The 22,188-nt window shown below is 34.3% G+C and overlaps 2 protein-coding genes across 25 annotated transcripts; one reads left to right on the top strand and one right to left on the bottom strand.

Annotated features, from left to right (window-relative positions):
• Window positions 1-494: 494 nt before the first annotated feature.
• Window positions 495-17,058, top strand: LOC137832618 (mediator of RNA polymerase II transcription subunit 16). 23 transcript variants are annotated; one of them, XR_016521842.1, is made up of 17 exons: window positions 495-1,015; window positions 5,656-5,724; window positions 6,440-6,528; window positions 7,771-7,883; window positions 8,236-8,337; window positions 8,860-8,950; window positions 10,137-10,730; window positions 10,982-11,600; window positions 11,716-11,795; window positions 11,984-12,042; window positions 12,773-13,009; window positions 13,328-13,499; window positions 13,899-14,416; window positions 14,574-14,750; window positions 15,170-15,535; window positions 15,888-16,254; window positions 16,681-17,058. XR_016521842.1 is itself a non-coding variant. In XM_090304097.1 (16 exons), the coding sequence occupies exons 1-16, from the start codon at window positions 822-824 to the stop codon at window positions 16,078-16,080; spliced, it is 3,651 nt and encodes a 1,216-aa protein (XP_090160223.1). In that variant the 5' UTR covers window positions 602-821; the 3' UTR covers window positions 16,081-17,058. The 23 variants fall into 23 exon arrangements, 5 of the variants coding, with proteins under 5 accessions (XP_090160223.1, XP_090160224.1, XP_068496970.1 ...); XR_016521840.1 differs by having other exon boundaries at window positions 602-1,015; window positions 15,934-16,254; XR_016521850.1 differs by having other exon boundaries at window positions 602-1,015; window positions 11,960-12,032; window positions 15,934-16,254.
• Window positions 17,059-18,960: 1,902 nt separating this feature from the next.
• On the bottom strand, window positions 18,961-20,723 carry LOC137832620 (stem-specific protein TSJT1). 2 transcript variants are annotated; one of them, XM_068640886.2, is made up of 5 exons: window positions 20,585-20,723; window positions 20,185-20,482; window positions 19,773-20,013; window positions 19,508-19,628; window positions 18,961-19,332 (listed from the first exon to the last, which is right to left on the bottom strand). In XM_068640886.2, the coding sequence occupies exons 2-5, from the start codon at window positions 20,391-20,393 to the stop codon at window positions 19,148-19,150; spliced, it is 756 nt and encodes a 251-aa protein (XP_068496987.1). In that variant the 5' UTR covers window positions 20,394-20,482; window positions 20,585-20,723; the 3' UTR covers window positions 18,961-19,147. The 2 variants fall into 2 exon arrangements, with proteins under 2 accessions (XP_068496987.1, XP_068496986.1); XM_068640885.2 differs by having other exon boundaries at window positions 20,185-20,446; window positions 20,585-20,721.
• Window positions 20,724-22,188: the final 1,465 nt, after the last annotated feature.

The raw sequence follows: 22,188 nt of genomic DNA, 5'->3' as shown, positions 1-22,188 counted from the left end.
ACAATACATTCTGTGCTCACAGTACAATAACAACTGAGAAAATCAATTTAGTAACTTTTATGAAATCAATTAAATTTATTTAGGATGAATTTGATGTGAAATTGCATGAATACGATGAAAGTAAAAGAAGAAGGTTGGTTTGTTGGTTGGCAGTGAGAGAAAGGATGAAGCCGACACATGCTTCTGCCGACGACTCCTGTACCCTCTTTTGGTTGCAATAAATAAGTGCCACACATGCGAAAAAGTTATGTAATATTTAAAAAAAATTAAAATAATAATATTAAGAATTATAATATTGTATAATTAATTTTTATTTTTTAATATTTTTTTAAATAAAAATATATGAATGAATTTTAAAGTATTTAGAGATGAAGGTGGTTTGAATAATTACTCAAATAATAATGCAAACCAAATTCTCAAAAGTTAAATTCACTCAATCTAACCACCAACTTCAACTTCTCTATAAATCATCTTCTTCATCAGCAAACAAAAATGTTACTTCAAATTAAAATTCATTTGAACTTTTTAAGAACTTTCTTGTGAGTGCTTACCAAATTTTGTAGTATGGTATATATATATATATATTTGTGAATGTTATTGTAATTTGATGATTTGAAATTAAAGTGAAGTAGCACACAGAGAATAGACGAAAAAGTGTGTAAGAGTGCTAAATGTAAATGCACAGTAACCCCACTCATAATCACGTCTTTTCTTTCTCTTCATCCGTCGCCATCAATTGCGACTTTCCCTCACTTCCACCTCTTTCTCTCTTCCTTCCTGCATAAATATTATATATACATCAGAGCCTTTTGTTTTCGGTTATGAATCAAATTGCTGCTACAAAGGAGCCAGAGGAGGGTTCCCAGAAGACGAATGAAGCAGTGAGTTGCGAAGAAGAGGATCCAATGGAGCAGGAATCAGTCATCCCTGCCACCGTCTTCTGCATTAGGCTCCGCCAACCGAAGTCCAATTTGCTCTACAAAATGAGTGTCCCTGAAATTTGTCGCAATTTCAGGTATCTCTGCACTGCAGTGCCTCAAGATTCGTTTCATGGATTGAATTTTACTGTCAGTGTTGGGTTTGAATAAACTGACTTTCTATATATCGGATATAACTAGCTTTAGTCGTTTTTGTCATTGAACTTGGATAACCGTAAGTATAGGAGTAAGGCTTTGCTGTGTTTTAATGTTCGTCTGATTTGGTGCATGTGTTGGCTTCAAGAGTTGGCTTTGTGGACTAACGAAGTGGGGAACTGGTTTAAACTGAAGATGATTGTGAGGATGTTGCCAACGGAAATATTTATTGTGTTTATTAAATAATTGCATAGTGTTGTTTAAATGAAAGGGGAACAAAAGGAGAAAATATTACGTATATAATTTGGAAAATAAAAGGAGAGTGTTTTTTTATTGGGTTTGTAGATTTTAAATTTGGAAAGGATTGCTAAATAGCTTGAAAAATTACTGCATTAATTGGTTACGAAGAGGAAAAAAAGTGCCTGCGTGTAATTGGAACTGAGAAAAATAAATGTTTGATGGAAATCATGCCAAACAGTTGATCTGCGGTTTCCGTTGAATGATTTTCATAATATTTAGTAATTTTCTTCTGAATAGTTATGGATTTGGTGCTTATATGAGGGGAGAATATCAAGAAAATTAGTGCAGTGCTGTCAACGGAATTGATGATATGCTGTTTAAAACTCTTAAATGGTGTTTGAGATGACACCTGAGTCTTGCTCTGATGGTGTACCATGATGATGATGGAGCAAAGGGGTGATCTACCAGCAAAGGCATTTCTGCGGTCATGTCTGTCAAGGCATGATAAGATCTAAAGTATTAAGGGTGAACTATGTGCAGCCAAGGTCTTCAAAAAACTGTCAAATAACATCATCTGTGGATGCAGCGTCAGGGTTTTTTTGGGGTATTGTGAATGCATCAGCCTCATTTGTCTACATTTTTCTGCCATATAAATGAGGACAATGATGCAATGGAACCAGAACAAAACCTAGTGTGTAATTGATAATGGAGGGTCCCTTTTGTAACATTTTAAAACCTTGGGAGTAATTGATAATGGAGGGTCCCTTTTGTTACATTTTAAAACCTAGGGAGTAATTGGTAATGGAGGGTCCCCTTTGTATAATATGGTAATTGTGGGGTTGAGTTAAGCCCTAACTCCAAGTTCTAGAACCATCTAACAATAGGAGATTTGACTACTCTGTTTCCTGATTTATGCCATGTAGATGATCGGTCTGGGATTTGGATCCCAGATCCTACCTCAAGGTATCCAGTATCAAGGGATATTAATGCCAGAGATTCTTGTGCCCCAGCTGTATCTTAGTTGTGTGCCCACAGTGGGATGGACAAATTCGTCTAGTCATGCCTAGATTCTGGTATGGAGCAGAACATATGGTATTGAGGGAGGATAGGAACCACAAATAAATTTCATTGTTGTTGTAAAGCTACTTAATAGGAAAGAAGCTGCTGGTAAAGAGTAGGATGAAAATGAGAGTATACCACTGGTCTTCTAATAGTATAGGAAAGAAGAAAGTTAATTACTAAGTTTCAATTGTCAGTGAAATTGTACTTGATTTAAATTAAGGTTCTAGTATGTTATTGTTCTGGTATATTTTCAGAAAGTATCCTTCTATCCAAAACTGTATTCAAGAGGTGCTTGGGGGCTTGCTTTGACCTTAGGCTTTGGAAACTTCAAAGTTCACTTATTTATTATATATGTTATCTGGTTGCTGAAAGAAGAAAAATTATTAAAGGGAAAAGTAAACAGGAAGCGTTAATTAATACATAATAATGCTCCTATCTCTCTGCTTGTCCATGAAAGATATTTGCTGAAAAGAATCTCTCAAAAGACCATTTACATTTACTACTACGAAGCTACAGGAAAGCAATGCCATAGAAGCACAGACATTTCACCGCAACCAAATACACCAGAGAACATCATAAAAGACAAACAGCCACAAAGTTCTATCTTCCTTACTCTTGCTGAATCCATGGATAAGTATTATATGAAACTTTCAAATTGGCACACAATAGTAAAGAAATATGTACCCATTGTTAAACCAACCTCAGACACAACACAACTTATTTACAGTGGTATACACAGGTTGATGTGTGGTCACCAAATAGAGAATTTGACCTAGAAGTTCCTTTGACAACCAGATTGGTTTGTCAAGAAGGAGGTTTCCGTGTTAGAAATAGTAAAACTTTAAATAGGATTTATAACAATGCATACCATGAGTGTCAGAAGTCCAAAATATTGTATTTTGATAGGATGACAGCCATACAGAATCATGTTGTGTGGAAGGGGTTATAAATAATGCTTCATGTCTGAAGGATTCCCATTTTGTTTGACCACTTTGGTGATAATTTCCTTTTATGTATTCTGGATTTTGTTCATCTCATGGATAACCTTTTTAGTTTGGGATACTTATTTGGAGATACTGGCTCAGTTCATTATTTTCCTTTTAAGGAAATCATAATTTTAATGTCTGGGGCAGAGAATCATGAAACAATATTAAATTTAAAGTATAGTTTTTCTTGAAAATGTGAATTGAGAAAATTTCAGTTTTTATCTTGGACTAGAATTTTTCAAAGAAATATTATTCATGCATATTTGTTTGATTGCTCCAAATTATCAGACGAAGATATTTATGGAGATTGTACAACCACTCAAGTCATTATTACCTTTCTATGTTGCTTGGAAATCAACATAGTAAACATCTTTTCTTTGCTACCCACAGTGTTTTCATTTCAATAGTAGTACATGAGGGCACTGCATCAGTCCATGCTTATGCTTTTGCTATCATTTTCTGTTGGAGTTTTATTTTTAGCATTTTTTTATCGCTGGCAATAGAATGAAACTGTTTCATTTTTCTCCATATCGATATAAGCTTGAAAATCTTCATCTCTCCCTTAAAATAATTATATAAGCCTCTTTGGAATCTAGAAAATATGTAGATGGCCAACTTCCTTTTCATAATGGGGACACTGGCTTACCAGTGCTAAGTAGTAATTCCTATGACTGGGTACGTGTTAGGTTACACATAGAGGAGGAGGAGTTAGTTAGAATTAGAATAGTCATGAGTTTGTTATTTGATTTGCTAGTTAGATATAAATAAGAAAGAAGGAGAGGGGGAGGGGAGTGTGTAATATTTTTGTAGATTGAGCTTTAACTCTTTGTGAAGGGGAAACCCTTGGAGGAGAGAGTGCTCTCCTATTTCTTGTTCTTTTCTTTCTATTCAATAAAAACCTTTCTTTTCTTCTCTTTATAATTCTTGGATCCTAACAAATTGGTCCGACCTGCCGGATCTGAACAAAGAGGATGGAACAGAGGACCGCTGCATTGGAGGAGTTGACCAGCGAACAAGGAAGATGGATTGCGGAAATGAGAGCAGACATTACTGGGTTGAAGCTGGACCTGAAAAGAAATGCTACTGGACATCAAGAAAGGGGACAGAATGTCTGAGGGAGGAGAGAAATCTGTTAGAGCGGACACAATGTTCTTGAAGGAAAGCCTTCTGGACTTGAAAGAAATTAAAGAATTGTTGTGGGACATCAAGAAATGGGACAGAATCTCGGAGGGAGGAGAGAAATATGTTAATGATGAAGAGAAGAGGATCCAAGATGTTGGAGAAGATTCATATATGAAGAATCACATTCTCTGCAGCGAAGAAAAAACCAAAAATGAAGTGAGATTTGCAAGAGAAACTGAAATGATAAGGGTAGAAGGGATGCATCAATAAAGAAAGTGAAGACTATGTGCTGTAATGATCTTTTTCTTGAGAGGCCAATTATAGAGCTATCCAGTAAGAAATTTGAAGGTGGAGATGCAACCAAGCATCATTTTTTCTCAAATTCAGATTTACTTCATAAGCATAAGAAATCATTGTGGAATCAAGATTTGATAATGAAGGTGGCTAGAACATCAATGACATCAGAATCTTGGAATTTCAACTTACTGGGTGCATAGACTTTTATACAAAACCCCCACTCATTCCCACCACCACCTAAGCCTCCAGACCTGAATTTGCATGCAGTAGCCAATGGGTTCCCTCCCTAAGATAGATAATATCACAAAATACTTCCAGGAAGCGTACATAAAGATCATGGTGTTGAAGATGAGCCACGGAGAAAAGGTTCCACTGTTCCAACCTCGAGGACAAGGTTGTTTTCTGGAAGAGTGTATTGTTAGGTTACACATAGAGGAGGAGGAGTTAGTTAGAATTAGAATAGTCATGAGTTTGTTATTTGATTTGCTAGTTAGATATAAATAAGAAAGAAGGAGAGGGGAGGGGAGTGTGTAATATTTTTGTAGATTGAGCTTTAGCTCTTTGTGAAGGGGAAACCCTTGGAGGAGAGAGTGCTCTCCTATTTCTTGTTCTTTTCTTTCTATTCAATAAAAACCTTTCTTTTCTTCTCTTTATAATTCTTGGATCCTAACAGTACGTGCTGATTACCTCACAAGTCACAACAATTTCTACGTTAATGTAGGCTGATGAACCTGTTGTAATGAAATTGTGATTATGTATTTGATTTTTCTGAGCATTTTAGTAAAGGGAATTTGTTTGGCTATTATTTTTGGCTTGTGCTATTCTAATTCTGATGTTGTCCCTTTTTTTAAATAACTTCTTGATTTTCTTTCTAGTGCTGTTTCCTGGTGTGGAAAACTGAATGCTATAGCTTGTGCTTCAGAAACGTGTGCAAGAATACCAAGGTTAGTTTTATCCATTGATCATATTTCCCGGCTGAAAATCTTTGATTATGTGCTAAATAATCATTTTTGATCCTTTGCATTTTAGAATTTACAGATAAATTCAAGACAATTTTATTAATGTTTCGAAAATCAAACTTCCACCATTGCTTTTATTCTATTGTGGTACTCTGGCCGGAAGAAGCACTAGGAAAAGATATTATGGGCTATATTTTTTTTGTATATTTACTTATGTGCCTGGTTCTTGGAACTTATTTTTTTGATTGATTTACATAATATTTTTCTTGCTCTTACCCAGTTTACTTATTTATTGGCTAATGAATTTGTCAATTAACTGTAAGTTTTGTCTTGCTTTGTTTCTACTTTCTAGAAACATTTATAGGGTTCATAAAAAAAGTGTTAAGAGAACGGCTGCAACCAGACGTTCTGATAAATATCAGAATATATATATATATATATATATATATATATATATATATATGTATTATGTGCATTTTATACATATTCATTTGTTAAGCAGACCCAAATGCAAATTTGAATGGATACTACTGTTGGCAAATACACTTATTCACATACTAAATAAGCTTTGCATAATGAAGTCTAATGTTTATATCTTTTAATTATTATGCTTCTAATATTTGTTGGCGTGCTAGCACCCTTGTATGTTTGCTTTTGCTGGCAATTTTGTAATGGTTATTAGTGTTTCTTTTCTCCAAAGCTCAACTGGAAATCCACCATTTTGGATTCCTATACACATTATGATCCCAGAGAGGCCGACTGAGTGTGCAGTATTCAATGTCATTGCAGGTATATTAATGTTAATCTTCCTTCTATATTCATGGATGTTACAGTTTACTGTTCTATTTGTGTTGTTTGATCTTATTTTAAACCTGACAGGACTGTCAGAATTGACTAACTGCTGTAAAATTAGGTGTTTGTCCTTTCCAATTTCATTGTGATATTATTGCAGTCAAACAGATTTAATGAACCTTCAGTATTCTTCATTTGCGGATACTGATACCATATCAGTGTACTATCAACACCTCTGGGTGGATAATGAGAGGTAAATACTGAAAAAAAAAACAGAAACAGATGAAGCAGGTTATGTGAGAAACCCTGCCCTCTCCTTTGATTTCTTCATAGCATTCTGTTTACTGATATCCCCAATCCCCTTGTTTGCATTATTGGCAATCTGTCACATCATTTCTTCCTGCCTGAGATTTCAATACCTCTTGGTTTGTCTTTTATAAATCTAACATATCAAAGGCCCAGATCCTCTATGCCCCTTCCTAATGTAACCCTCGGAGATTGGTGGTTTCCTATCACATTACCGGCATAAAGGTTCTGCTAAATCCATGAAGCTGTTTGACCATGTAATCCTGCACAAGCTAATTATGGATTTGGTAATATAAAATTCAGGTATAAGGCCGGAGGGTGGAAGAAAAGAAGAAATCTTTTAATTTCCAAAAGTTTTGGTTTTGAAAGTTAAAAGAGTTATCTGGATAGCCTTTAACCATAAGATTTAAGATGTTATTGAAATATCTGTCCACTTTATATGGTGGTGTTTTACAATCAGAGGGGCAATATAACTAATTTCAACAGAAAGTCTGAAGGATTTTCATGATGGGAATATTTGAAAAATTGTCATCATTATCGTTATTATTATTGTAATCACTTTTACATGGAATATTTTTATAAATTGCATCTCATTTGTAATATTGGTAAAACGAAAAAGTGGTCAAACTGAATCTAAATAATAAAATTTAGAATATGTAGGAAATTGAAGTCCTCTGTAATAGTAGAGAGATGGAATCATTGAATAAGAAATGAACTCATCTGTAAATTTGTTCTTGCTGTTAAATACGGGAATGCTGCTTTTGTTTTTCTTAAAGGCATGTTCATAATATGGGAAATAACATTTTGATGTTCTTTCTTGTCTTTGTTTTTTTCTGGGGTTTTTGTTTCTGAAGTGAGTTGCTTTACTATATATGTATGGTTGTGTGTATATATGTTTCAAAATTTGATCATTTGAACTGTATGCCTACGAAGATTCTCCTCGCGATTCTGTCCAGTTCATTGAATGGTCCCCCACCTGTTGTCCCCGTGCATTATTGATAGCAAATTTCCACGGGAGGGTAACTATTTGGACTCAACCGTCTCAAGTAAGTGAGAGTTATTGCATATCATAGTTGTGCAGTGTAATTGCAAGTGCTCTGCCATTGATTTTTACCTGGCCGTAAATTTAATTACGAGTATTGATGTTTGTCTATAAAGAAAACATGTTACTAAAACCTACCCCAAACTCTATAGCTATGTGTATAATTGAGGTGGTTTTTCTATATCACGGAATGGGCAGTATGACTATATACTATATCTCCCACAGGGAGGTTATGTACTTAGCCCTTGTGTATGCCTGTGGAATGATCTTTTGTCCAAACTTTAACCATCTCTGGCTTCTCCATTATTCATACATGTTTTTCTTATTTATCTGTTACTGATTTCATGTCCATTCAGGGGCCAGCTAATCTTGTACTCGATACTAGCTGCTGGCTGCGAGAGCATGAGTGGCGACAAGATATTGCAGTTGTTACAAAGTGGCTCTCTGGCGTCTCCCTGGTATGCCAGATAATTTCTTTTCTGTGATGTTTAAAAGTTTAGCACATCATTTTTTATAATCATTTTATTTGTCCAATTTTTCCCTTAAACAATCGTCTCTTAAAATCCCTTTAAAAAACATACTCTATTTTTTAACATTTGTCTCTAAAATAATTCTATCTCTAAATATTGTCCTCTAAAAGTTGTTTGAGAGAGAGAGAGGAGAGAAATTGTTAGAGAAGGTGTTTTTTTTTTTCTAGAGAGAAAACTTAGTTTAGAGAGACAATTTTTAAGCTAAATCAGTAATTCATTTTTCCCTAAAAAATCCCACAATTTGGAGGAACTTTTAATTGTTAACAAAATATGAACAGAAGAAAGGTTTTCTAGGGTTAGTGAAAATCGTAATTCTCCTTTAATCACAATGTTGTTGCATTTTCTAAGTTATAACTTCTACTGTAGCAAGCTTGCGTTGGATCTTGTGTAATTCAAGCTAGTAATTCTGATTCTTTTTAATCCAAATTAATTGTTTATTTAAAAAATCAGTATAGGTGGTTTTCATCTAAACAAAGTGCTCCTGCCAATTCAAGGTCAACATTTGAAGAAAAGTTTCTTTCACAACAATGTCAAACGTCAGGTCAGTTTTATTGAATTTGCTATTATGATTGCCTTTTATTTTCCAGTAAAATTGTTCACTGTAAGATATCAAAAGAAATACTACCATTGGCGATTTTTTTTTTCATTTTTTGTAATATTTATTTTCTTTTGTCTTTTTTCAATGAAGTATCTGGAAAGGCATAAGTTAAAATTGCATCTTCCATGATGCAATCTAGCAAGATAATTTTCTTGCCAGTTTGAGTGTCATATTGATACTCTGTCACTTAGTTGATCATAGTGAATGATTCTATTTCACTGGAGTATCAATTTCTCTTCTAACTAATTTCCACTGCACATTGGTTATAATAATTTTCTGTTTTGTGTTTCTGATTTAGTCAATATAAGTATCTTCATAAAGACAAGTAATTTTGATGCGAAGCACCATACTTGATCTTCAATCCAATTCTGAGTTTGTCTATTATTTATAATACTCAATCATCTTAGTGACTGGCTGATGCTTTTCAAGCCCAGATTCCTCAAGAGTACTATGCTGTATCAGACACCGTCTCATGATGACATTTGTAATAACAGGGAGACACTTGCCAGATTTGAGGCCATGTGTGTATAATGTACTCCATCTGTGCCTGTTAGTCTTATACTAACACAATTACACAATTTTACCAACATAATTTGTATGTTGACAGTGGTAATGGTGGTGACTATCATGGCAATGCCTGAAATTAGAACTTTGTATCCTCTCTTTATTTGATTGCTTCTTTCAGTTTTTTTAATAATTCATTTTACATGTTCATTTGTTTTTTTCTAATTATAGTGCAATAAGTATATTATAGTGAATGGCTAATGCTTATGAAGCCCCCATTCCTCAAAAGAACTGTGCTGTATTAGACACCATGTCATGATGACATTTGTAATAACAGGGAGACACTTGCCAGATTTGAGTCCATGTGTGTATCATGTCCTGTATCTGTGCATGTTAGTCTTGTACTAACGCAATTACACCAACATAATGTGTATGTTGACGGTGGTGGTAATGGTGACAACCATGGCAATGCCTGAAATTAGAACTGTTTATCCTCTCTTTATTTGATTGTTTATTTTAGTTTTTTAATAATTCATTTTACATGTTCATTTTTTTTCTAATTATAGTGCAATATGTATATTAAAATACCGTGTTCTATTCTGTCTGACACATGTTGTCTTTTCAGCTAGATGGCCCAATTTTCTCTGTGTCTGCTCTGTGTTCTCATCAGGCACTCTTCAACTTCATTGGTCCCAGTGGCCTCCTCCGAATGCAACCCCACCCAAATGGTTTTGCTCTAGTAAAGGACCATTGGGTTGTGGCCCCAGTGGCATTATGGCTGGTGATGCTATCATTACAGAGAGTGGTGCCATGCATGTGGCAGGTGTGCCAATTGTTAATCCATCCACCATTGTTGTTTGGGAGGTTATGCCTGGGCCTGGTAATGGTTTCCAAGTAATTCCAAGAACAAGTACCAATAATAGTGTCCCACCTCCTATTAGCTCACCCAATTGGATTGGTTTTGCACCTTTAGCTGCATATTTATTTAGTTGGCAAGATTATCAATTATCCGAAGAAAAACAAGGGAAAAACCAGACAAACCAAAACCTTGGTGGTTCTATACCACTTCACTGTTCACCAGTTTCAAATTTTTCTGCATATGTGAGTCCTGAAGCTGCAGCTCAATCTGCAGCAACCACTACATGGGGCTCTGGTGTAACAGCAGTAGCCTTTGATCCAACTTGTGGTGGTTCTGTGATAGCTGTTGTGATAGCTGAGGGTATGGAACTGATTCTTGATCTTTCTTTCGCACTTCATATTTGTTATTTTCTATGAGATACCTTCAGCTTTCGCACCAAAATGTAAAATACTGGAAAGACCGTATATTTTATCTATCTTTGCATCTCTACAGTTTGTGACAATGCTATATGTGATTTTTCATCAAACAGAATTTATGCCAGAGTTTCTTGGGGATTGAGCTAGGAAATTGATGCTATATTTATCAGTGTGTAATTTATTTTACATTTATAGGACAATACATGTCCCCTTACGACCCAGACGAGGGTCCATCAATCACAGGGTGGAGAGTGCAACGCTGGGAGTCATCTTTACAGCATGTTGTACTCCATCCAATATTTGGGAATCCTACTTCCAGTATGGGTGGACAGCCTCCTATGCAAACTGTATGGCAGACCAAAGTGGACCTGAGCATTCCACCAACAAATGATTTCAAGAATCATCAAGCACCTGCAGGTGGAATGAACACAGATATACAAAAGGTAGCAGAGTTTGGTTTTGATAAATCAAAAAGGGTCTATTTTGATCCTTTTGATCTTCCAAGTGATGTTAGGACACTTGCACGAATTGTATACTCTGCTCACGGTGGTGAAATTGGCATTGCTTTTTTGCGTGGTGGAGTCCACATCTTTTCTGGTCCAAATTTTGCTCCTATAGACAACTATCAGATTGGTGTAGGATCTGCAATTGCAGCTCCTGCTTTTTCTTCAACAAGCTGTTGTTCAGCTTCTGTTTGGCATGACACAAGCAAGGATCAGACAATTTTGAAAATAATCCGGGTTCTCCCTCCTGCTATTCCAAGTAGTCAAGTAAAGACCAACTCGTCATACTGGGAGCGTGCAATTGCTGAAAGGTGATTTCTCAGTACAAGGCTTTCTCACTTTTTACATAAACTTAGTGGAGGTTGTGATTTATTTCCCTTTTCAATGGTTTATTTTTTTGCTAACTGACATCTGTTAGAAAAGCAGGTTTTGGTGGAGCCTTTTGGTTGGAGTTGATTGGTGGGATGCTGTGGGCTGTACACAGAGTGCTGCTGAGGATGGTATTGGTAAGGAGGTGCAAATTATTTAATCTTGTTGAAGTTAGTGCCAGGGGAATTAGAGAAAAAAGATAACACAATTTGCTTTGTTTCAGATAAGCATTCTATATCTTCACAATGTGCCATTGATACTCTATATTAATGAGTTTGTGTTTTTCCTTTTCCTGTTTCAGTTTCACTTAACAGTGTTATTGCAGTCTTGGATGCAGATTTCCATTCTCTTCCTTCTGCTCAGCATAGACAACAGTATTGTCCTGTATATTTCTGTGAACTATCACCATTAACTTTCATAGTTATCTTTATTGTTTTTTATTTTTGGGATGGAAATCTTCTTCATTGTTTTTCTAGGGTGTGTTTTTATTTTTCTGTTATTTCATAATGTTTTAGGGATACAATATTACCTGGATAATGGACCTTGCAGTAGATACTTGTTAGTAGCAAGTTTATCCCTATCTCACAATACATAGGCACAATTTATATTATTTGTTCTAATTGAATAACTTGTTGATAATTAAGTTCTTAATTTATGTTCCACTGCTCATAACACACTTCATTTGAGGCTATTTTTATGTTATAATACTTTAAAGATTGGCTTCCTTATGGGACTTTATGCTAACACAACATGAGGTTCATTTTCACCTGATGAGATCCTGTCATCCAGCTTGGTTTACCCTCCTTGTTTTACTCTGTTTCCAGCTGGCACAGATCCCCTTTCCCTGGTTCTTAATGTTCTAAATTGACACTTTTTAATTACTTTTAGCCATTGGATTGCTTCAATTTACGCTGGTCTAGTCTGAATCTGATTTTAAAACGTCTGAGTTCCTTCTGAAATTCACTTGAACTAAACTTTCGCAATCCCTGTTCTGCTTCTTTCAGATGGGACAGGTGTTGTTATAATTTTACCTATAGTTTCTCCTGTTTTTCTAGTGTTTCGCATGTGGAAATGGCAATTGGGCTAAAAATAATTTGATTTTCTATTATTGCAGAGTCTAGACAGAATAAAGTGTAGGCTGCTTGAAGGGGCAAATGCTCAAGAGGTCAGGGCAATGGTTCTGGATATGCAAGCTAGGTTGTTATTGGATATGCTTGGGAAGGGAATTGAGTCTGCTTTGATAAATCCTTCAGCTTTAGTGCCCGATCCATGGCAAGTATCTAGTGAGACATTATCGAGCATTGACCCTGAAGCAGTGGCTGTTGAACCTGCACTAGTTCCATGTGTTCAGGTTTGTTTGGTTAACTGTTGTAATCATGTTCTTCGTATTTTGTTTGATGAGAAAATCAAAACATGGCAATTATTAACTGCTGCATTGTTCAGTCTGCCGCACACTCTTTTTTGTAGGACTTGCCATGCATTTATTTATATTCACCAGTGTAAAAGAATTTAATTTTTTCACATAATTAACTGTTCCTACCTACCTATCTAATATGTCATATTATTAAACCCTTTGTTTTTTCTCTCCTTTTTCCATGAGCTGACATTTCCTTAATTTTCTTAACATTTGACTGCATATACATCTCATGATTGTTTCAATATTACGCAGGCTTATGTTGATTCAGTTCTCGATCTAGCTTCACACTTTATCACACGGTTGCGGCGCTATGCTAGTTTCTGCCGTACATTGGCAAGCCATGCTGTGACTGCAGGGTCCGGAAACAACAGAAATGTGGTTGCTAGTCCTACCCAAAGTTCTGCAACTCCTGCAACAAGTCAGGGTAAGTGTGCAATGATATGAAATTGTATTGATTTTTTGAATAGTTTCTTTTATATTAAAATTTATTTCATTTTTTTTAACAACTCATATATAGATCATTTCTAAAGTTGTGTCTTTATGGATCTAATATTGAAGCATAGATTTGCTGCTCTTTGTTTTTCATTTGTCACAAAAAACTTGGTTGTCGTACTTTGAATACCTTTATTCTTTATATTACATGTTGATATAGTTATGTTTTTTTCCTTTCAGATTTTAATAGTTTTCTAGAAGGTTGAATAGAATAAAATCAGATTTGATTGATCCTTGATTTTCTCTCTAAATCAATGAATAAGAAAACCATTCTCCTCTAAACTACATTTCAATATTAAGTACCAACTAAAGCAAAAACAACGTTGTTCAGGGGGTCAAAATGGGACAACCAGTTCTAGTGGAAGCACACAGATGCAAGCTTGGGTACAAGGGGCCATTGCTAAGATTAGTAACACAACTGATGGAGTATCCAACCCAGCTCCTAATCCCCCTATCAGTGGTCCTTCCTCTTTTATGCCCATTAGCATTAATACAGGAACTTTTCCTGGAACACCTGCAGTTCGACTCATAGGGGACTGTCATTTTCTCCATAGATTATGCCAACTGTTGCTCTTCTGTTTTTTCTTCCGACGGACACAACTACCCCGATATGTGGGGGGTGTACAGAGAACTACAGACACAAATACACAAAAGCCTCAATCCAGTGCTTCTGCTCCTGGCAAGGTGGAGGAAACTGTAAAACCAGGGTCAACTTTGGCTAGGCCAGATGATGGTCAGGCTGGTCGAGTTAATCAGCTTGTGCCTGCACCAAAAGGAGGTGAAGAACCATCTCCAGGGCGTTCAAGAATTGGTACTGGAAATGCCGGCCAAGGATATACATTTGAAGAGGTATAACTTTATTTATATGGTGTCTGAAAGCTCTTATTTCAGTGATTTTTGACTGAATCTGAGATAAATGCGTTTCAGAAGTCATCATAATTCTCTCTTGAAATTACAGAGACTAACTATTAATTAAACTTATGGTCTTCCTATACTGGTAATTCAGGTCAAGGTTCTTTTTCTAGTACTTATGGATCTATGTCGCCGAACTGCTGGTTTGCAACACCCATTGCCAGTTTCTCAAGTGGGGAGTAATAACATTCAGGTTCGGCTGCATTATATTGATGGAAACTACACTGTACTGCCCGAGGTTGTGGAAGCATCCCTTGGCCCCCATATGCAGGTACTTTCTATTTTCCATTTCGAAGTCAGTATTTTTGGGAGACCAACAAAACTAGTTATAAGTAGTATTTCAAGAAGATGATATATTATTACCACAAGTTTATGATGCCATTTAATCATGATTTGAAAACGTGATGATAGTGATAGACATCAGTGAAGTAGAACAACAAAGGGCTCTATTGTTTTTCTTTAGTAATGATTCCTTTTATAGAAGATATTGTTTCTGATTTCGTGATGGAGCACGCTGTTAGAATATGTAGGAGAATTTAATGATTAAATTATGTGGTTTTGATAAAAAATACATATTTTTGTTCGTTTTGGATGCATTAAAATGAGTTTCTTTCCTTGGATTAAATGACTGACTTTCCTGTGAATGACACCTACCCTCAAAACAAAACTAAAGAAAAAACGGCTTTGCAGAACATGCCCCGTCCTAGAGGTGCTGACGCTGCCGGTCTTCTACTACGTGAGCTAGAACTCCATCCTCCAGCCGAAGAGTGGCATAGGCGGAATATGTTCGGTGGACCTTGGTCTGATTTAGATGATTTGGATTCTACAAATGAAGCACCAAAACTTGTTAATCTTGATTTCAGCTCATTGAAATCTTGTGATGTCTACGATGGTGCCAATGGCTTATTGCCAAGGAAACGCAGGATGTCTGAACGAGATGCAGCTTTTGGGTTGAACACTTCCGTGGGCCTGGGAGCATACCTGGGTATAATGGGATCTCGAAGAGATGTTGTTACTGCATTGTGGAAAACTGGCCTTGAAGGAATCTGGTATAAGGTATGAAAAGAAACTTTCGGTAGGCATTTTGTGTTGTTTTCTGTCCATGCGTGCACATAAAGTTTTATAAACCATTAAATGCTCGGTTTTGAGTACAGTAAGAATTTTTCTTCTGTAATGATGTTAATGCCCGGTTTTCTCTTGAAGGATGTAAGACAAATTGCTAATTGTCAATCATGTAAATGTCGAGTGATTGCAAATTTTAGAGGTCTCAGATTTGTTATTTGGATAACATTGACCAAATCTGTAAACAAAGCCATTCTTTCAATGCTGCATATAAATTAGTAAAAGACACTTCTGTTTATTCATCTTGCTGATCTCCGAACTAATTTTATTATCCACTTGCATGTAGGTACTACTTAATTTTCTCATCTCTGTTTGGCTTCTGTTTGGTACAGTGTATAAGATGTCTGCGGCAGACTTGTGCTTTTGCCTCCCCAGCCTCCACCAATCTTCCTAGTCCAAATGACCGGGATATTTGGTGGATCAGCCGCTGGGCTCATGGCTGTCCAATATGTGGCGGAACATGGGTTCGGGTTGTATAGCCAGGCTTCAATACAAAATTGTCACGTGAGTTTCTCTTTTGATCAGGGAAGAATTGCTTTTATTTGTTGCTAACCACAGAAACTGAAGGTAGATGAAACACTGGAAGGATTTGTACCGGAGAGGAGACATGTAGATTACCTGACAGGTTCTTTATCATTTTGTTATCATTAAAGGTAGGTGACCAGACAAACTTGGATTCGGGTAAATATTCTACTAATCACTTTGTAAAGTTCCAAGAATTTTCAAGTAATTCCCCTAGATCATGGTCATATGATTTGTTGTCACACCGCCAAAATTAGGTATTATCCTCGTAATGTGTGTAGTTGCTGTTGCTCCTTCCAGAGATATATAGTTCAGGATTTTTAACTCTTAAAATTGACTTGATATCAAGCATATAGTGATATCAAGCAATGCATATTAGTTTTCCTTTCTTCCGTGTTTGGATTAACTTTTTTCCAGGTCATTGAATTATTTTTAATAGATTCTTGAGTGAGTGAGTTTTTGAAAATATTTCTCCAAAAGACCTGTTATCAAACATGCAAAAATATTCTGTTTTTTTTATAAATTATTGAGCTGGGGAATATATTTGATGCATGCAGATGCTAGTCCTTTAAGATATAAGAGGGTGGTGATGGTGGACAAGTAATTGGGAATGTCCCTGATTTATCCCAGAGAAACTTCTGCATGACTTTCGGCAGGTACTATACATCAGTTTCTCCATTTCTTTTAACAAAAACAACATATGTAATTAAATAATCAACTATGTATGTAAATTTATCAAGTAATTTTTTTAATTTGTGCGGGTGGGGGCAACGTCATAGGGTTATATTTATGGCAGTTATAGATCAATTTTCTGTACTCTTTTATGCCTTATATTTGCCTCATTCAGTCTCTTAGTTAATATTGGTAGCCACCATATATATTTTACAAATTACTTATATATATCTTATAAAACTTATAATTTTTATATTTACAAACTTTATGCTTCTGATTTCTCTTAATTTAGTTTGTTATTTATAGTATTCTATAATATTAAAAATATAAATTTAATTTCACGAGTTTGGTCACAATTTATCCAAACCATTACACTTTTGAGCCTTAAATTGTCTTTTCAATGCTTCAATCTTTTGTTCAATTTTTTAAGCGTGAATCAAAATAGTATATAAATATATGTTAACAGATTAATCTAAATAATTATATCTTCATTTTGAATATAAAAAAAATATCTCAATGAAAATATATTTTTTTCATTGATGTTTTATATAAAAATTAAGATTAAGAATTGAACTTAATCTAATTTTTCAATTCAATTAAAATTTATTAGCTTGTTGCGATTGTTTTTTTTATTATTATTTATCAATCTAATTAGATTAAGGAATTAAAAAATGTTATCATATCTTTAACTCTCAATAAAAAAATACTTCGAAAATAAGATTTATGATGTCTTTTTTTAAGATAGCAACATTACTTTTAACTTAAATATAAACAATAGATCTTAAAACTATTTTATATAGCTTATAAAATTCGATCTCAATTAAGATGTAATATATTTACTCATAAAAGCATGGAGGAAGAAATATTTACTTGCAATATTCATAAAATAATATTTATATGGTGAACAATAAAAAAAATGTATATAGTAAAATTGTTAGACAATTAATAGTTTTATAATTTTGAATGTGTTTAGTTTCATTAAGTTTGAAACTTATAGACATATTCAACTCAATTATAACTAGACCTATAAAACAATACTCTACTTACTCAGTCCATCCTAAATTAAAACTTATTAAAAACCCAATTTTAATAAATAATAAATAAGTAAATAAATAAACAAGTTTCAAGGCACGAAGGTTAATGGAACCCTAAATGAGATGTTTGGTAGATTCCCATGGTTGGTGAAAAGACAAAGTGTTCCTCTTCCGATTTAAATTGTACATTCTTAATAGTATTTCTAGATTCAAAATTACATTTTGAATTGATCTAGAATGTATTTTTCATTTTTTATTTTAAAACACAACTTGATATTTTGGAATAAAAAATTGAAAATGATCATCCTAAACCAGACCGTAAATTTGAAAATTTAAAATGTATGTGGTGGAGGTTGAAATTATGGGAGTAAGGATACATTAGTCCAGGAATATGAAGCTGAAGAATCATATGAAACCTTAGAAGAATGCGAAAAAGATGATCAAGTTGTTCAAGAAGACGATAAGAATGAAAAAAAAAATATCACTAAAAGAAGAATAACAAATACAAAAAGTTTGATAAATAAAATTAAAATACAAAGCAAGTAAAACCTGACTACATCAGAGCAGAGTATCTACAAAGAACATGAAATCCCAAAAGTCCAAGAAAGAAAGAAATTATGTAGCCATATAGAAAGATCTTAACAATAACAATAACTCTAACAGAGAGTGCACAAATCTATCTCATGGCAAAAATGGAAGAAATAGACCATGAGGTAGAAAAGCTACTATCTTACTTTCTTAAGATTATCCTCTCAAAATCGAAGGACATCAGCACATTAAGTTGAGAATGTCAGAACGATATTTTATACAGATTTCTTCCTATATGATGTAACATGTATTTCCTTTTCTAGATTATTCTAGTTTTGTTTCTTTAAGGCTTTGTCCCTTTGTGTCACATGAAGTGTGGGCAACATGAACATGTGAATACTGGAAAATTCACATCTTCAAGCTATTTTTAGTGTGCCTTCTTGGGACCCCAAAATTATATCACTTCTATTACTAAGGACCAGAGGAAACGTTTTATACTCTGTATTCTTATAAATTGATGTGAAAATAAAACTTCTAATGCTCGACTTCATTTTGTGAAGAAACATTAACAGCATATGAGGAAATCGAATACATGCCTAATAATTTCAAATGAAAAACTAAAACCTCCTGTTATTCATATCAGAAACTACCACAGTCATGTTCAACATTGCAGCATGAATATGTACACAACTATGGAACCATACGACAAAAACAGGACATCCCAAAAGGGCTAAAAGCAAAAGTCACTTTTTCAAAAGAAAGTTGGACTATGATAAATCAGCCTAGTTTATTAGCTCCAAGTGGACCAATTAGCTTCACTTCCAACACGTGGCATCACTTGGATCTTTGACTGAGAATCGACATTGAAGTTGGCCCCACACATAACCCCCTCGCTATCAATTCTTGGCATTGCTTTCATCTTCTTTGTTGGATGTTCAAAGCTCATGAGACCGTGATCACTATGAAACAAACACCCTGCAATTTCAGCACCAGTCATGCGTTAGATTCTATACAGAAATCACCCTTTGAAATGTATTTACTCTTAACTATAGTCCACACTTAATTTTTCCATTATCTTATAATTGTGTTACTCTAAAAAAAACAAGTAATCTAAATGGTGGTTTAGAATCGAAGTTACAAATTTACATACCAGTTGGAAATGGTGCGAATGATTTAGCACAGCTTGCTTTTATGAGGTCCAGATTTTCAGAAATTACTACCGAACCATCAGCTGCAACACCCCAGTAGAGCCCAATCTGGCCATTGGAACCCTGTTCAAACACATACAACATTTCGGTAAGTCCACAAAAATTAGCTGCACAATCTTATGCTACACATTGTTGTCAAATCATACATTCCTTTTCTAAATCCAACATACACGTTCTACTGTGAAGAGATGAAGGAAAGAGACTTACAGATGCAACAAAAACTGTTCCATGCTTGTTGTCATAGATCACAAATCCAAAACTGCCTTCGAGTTCTACGAGGACTTGATCAGCAGGGTATGGACCCCTGTCTCGAAGTGTTCGATATGCTTCAGTGATAAACATGGCCTCATTTGCTCCCTTTGAGAGCCCATACTGCTTGTTCAGCTTACTAAGGTTGTGCAACCCACCCAGGAAAACGCAGTATATGTCATCCAAACCACTAAACAACCTGTCACAATTTTCTTCTCTATTACCAAAACAGCTCACAAATTCATAAACCCATTTCTCAAATAGATTCATTAACAACATCTGCCATGGAATTTGAAAAGGCAATGTACTGATCATAATAACAATAACTTCAATGCCATTCATATCTCAAAGGCAATTAAACTAATCATACCTATGATGAGTGGAGGAGTTGTTTGAAGGGGAATAGGCTAGCAAAGCATCATTTCCAAAGCACATGGAGAAAGCACTGGAGGAACTGCAAGACATGAAATCCTTCAGGATTTCATTGCTTAGCTTGGGCTTAGTGCATGAATTCAAAGAAGCTGGACTGTTCAGCTCCTTGGGTGCATTAACCAACTTCTCCTTGAAAATTCCCAACATTTTTACCTTTTTCTATGAATTAACTTCCAATGACACAACTCTTGTTTCTTTTCCTAAAGAAATGCCAATTATATCAGTATGACAATTAACTGCAGAGCAACATAAAAAAAAGCATAAACTTTTGACCAAAAACAAATTATGATCCACTTGAACAAATGAAAAAAAAAAAGTGTAGAGAGTGGAGAATGTACCAAAAATTAAGAATGATGGTAAATGGTAGGAGATGAAGAATGAGATGTGGAAAGAAAGAGTGGAACATGGTTTAATATATAGAGAGTGGTATTGGTATTAGGAAGAGAGGAATGGTGTGTCATATGAACGTGGCAATTCTATCCAAACCAGAAAGGAAGATTAGGAGGAAAAAGGTAACGTACAGAATCGTTTCGTTTATAATATGAAAGTGTCAGAAAAGTCATTTAAAATATTTATTGGTACAGAGTGATGAGAAACCTATATTAATTACAATGAGACTATGGATGCAGTGATCTTGTGGGCCATATTATTCAATGCTTTATCTAGAAAAACCATTACTTTTACACTTCTAAACAAATACGTCCAATAAATATTAAATATTGTGTCGTGTTGGGATGTCAAACGAATATTTTTTCTCTTAGTGATACTGAAGTTGTCTTTGATAACGGAGAGAGAATATGTGACGATTTATGGCAGTGAATGGGTGAGAATTTGAGAGAAAAGTTTTAAGAAAGTGTGTATTTAAATTTGAGAGAAAAGTTTGAAGAAAGTGGGTCTGTTTGAATTGATGTATGGTAAAGTAGATTTGTGAGGAAAGTTTATTAAAGGTAAGTGATGTGATGGTTGTAAGGTTTTTTTAATTTTTTTTAAAAATATAAGTTTACAGTTTTATCATTGTATTTAAAATATTTAAATAATGAAATGTGATGTATTTTTGTGTAGATTTGAGTTAATTGAAATATTTAAAATTATTTTCAGAACAATTGAATAATTTATATCGATATTATTAAATAATTAATTTTGAAAAAAATACGAGTTACTTAATATTATCGAAACATGAAAATAATCATAAAAATATTATCTAAGCATATACAAATTTATTGTTATATTTATTTATACATTTTGAAAGTTTTTTATATTCATTTATTTAAATTGTATATGGATACATAAACATGTAGATATTTTAGATGACACTTTATAGTAAAAATTATTATATAGAAAGTGAATTGTACAACAAGTTTATTTATGAAGAAGATAAAATATATAGAATAAAATATGAAATATCATAATATGATAATTATGATGGAAAAATAATAAAAATAAAAGGTACTATTATATATATTATTCATGAATGACAAAGAAGAAAAAAGTTAAAAAGGAAAACATCATCATCCTATGTGGTTTTCCCCTCAGATATTTGCATATGAGGAGAATGAGAGAAATCACTCTTCATGCAGATTCACCCTCCATTTTCTCTTCACGTTCCTTGATCCAAACCATGAATATTCATTCATATCCTTCCTCTACAATACAACCCTTATAGAAAAAGAAGAATAGTTGATACCAATTTTATGTATTTGAATTAAAAAATAGTTATTTTATTTTAAAAATTGATTGTTAATGATTGTATTTTAGTATTAGAGTGTTAAAAAAATGTATATAAAAAATAACATTTGAATATGTTAAGAAGTGAACTTTAAACTTAACTTAATCTTGTAAAATCATTTTTAAGGTAAAGTTTTTACTCACTTATATATTATGAAATATTTTTGTCTTTAGTCGATATAGACCTTTAACATACTCCCTCCTGCCAAAGGTGTCA

This window comes from Phaseolus vulgaris, chromosome 6, assembly GCF_051622355.1.
Source record: "Phaseolus vulgaris cultivar YP4 chromosome 6, ASM5162235v1, whole genome shotgun sequence".
NCBI lineage: Eukaryota > Viridiplantae > Streptophyta > Magnoliopsida > Fabales > Fabaceae > Phaseolus > Phaseolus vulgaris.
This window is presented reverse-complemented; position numbering and strand designations above follow the sequence as displayed.

What these genes read in the sequence shown, in the direction of transcription:
- LOC137832618 (XM_068640869.2), top strand. Translation starts at nt 822, where the DNA reads ATGAATCAAATTGCTGCTACAAAGGAGCCAGAGGAGGGTTCCCAGAAG. An exon ending in TGCTGCTGAGGATGGTATTG is followed by an intron (nt 11,796 to 11,959) that starts GTAAGGAGGTGC and finishes TTCCTGTTTCAG; the next exon opens with TTTCACTTAACAGTGTTATT. An exon ending in AACTCCTGCAACAAGTCAGG is followed by an intron (nt 13,500 to 13,898) that starts GTAAGTGTGCAA and finishes AACGTTGTTCAG; the next exon opens with GGGGTCAAAATGGGACAACC.
- LOC137832620 (XM_068640886.2), bottom strand. Translation starts at nt 20,393, where the DNA reads ATGTTGGGAATTTTCAAGGAGAAGTTGGTTAATGCACCCAAGGAGCTG. An exon ending in GAACAGTTTTTGTTGCATCT is followed by an intron (nt 19,629 to 19,772) that starts GTAAGTCTCTTT and finishes GTGTTTGAACAG; the next exon opens with GGTTCCAATGGCCAGATTGG. An exon ending in ATTCGCACCATTTCCAACTG is followed by an intron (nt 19,333 to 19,507) that starts GTATGTAAATTT and finishes CTGAAATTGCAG; the next exon opens with GGTGTTTGTTTCATAGTGAT.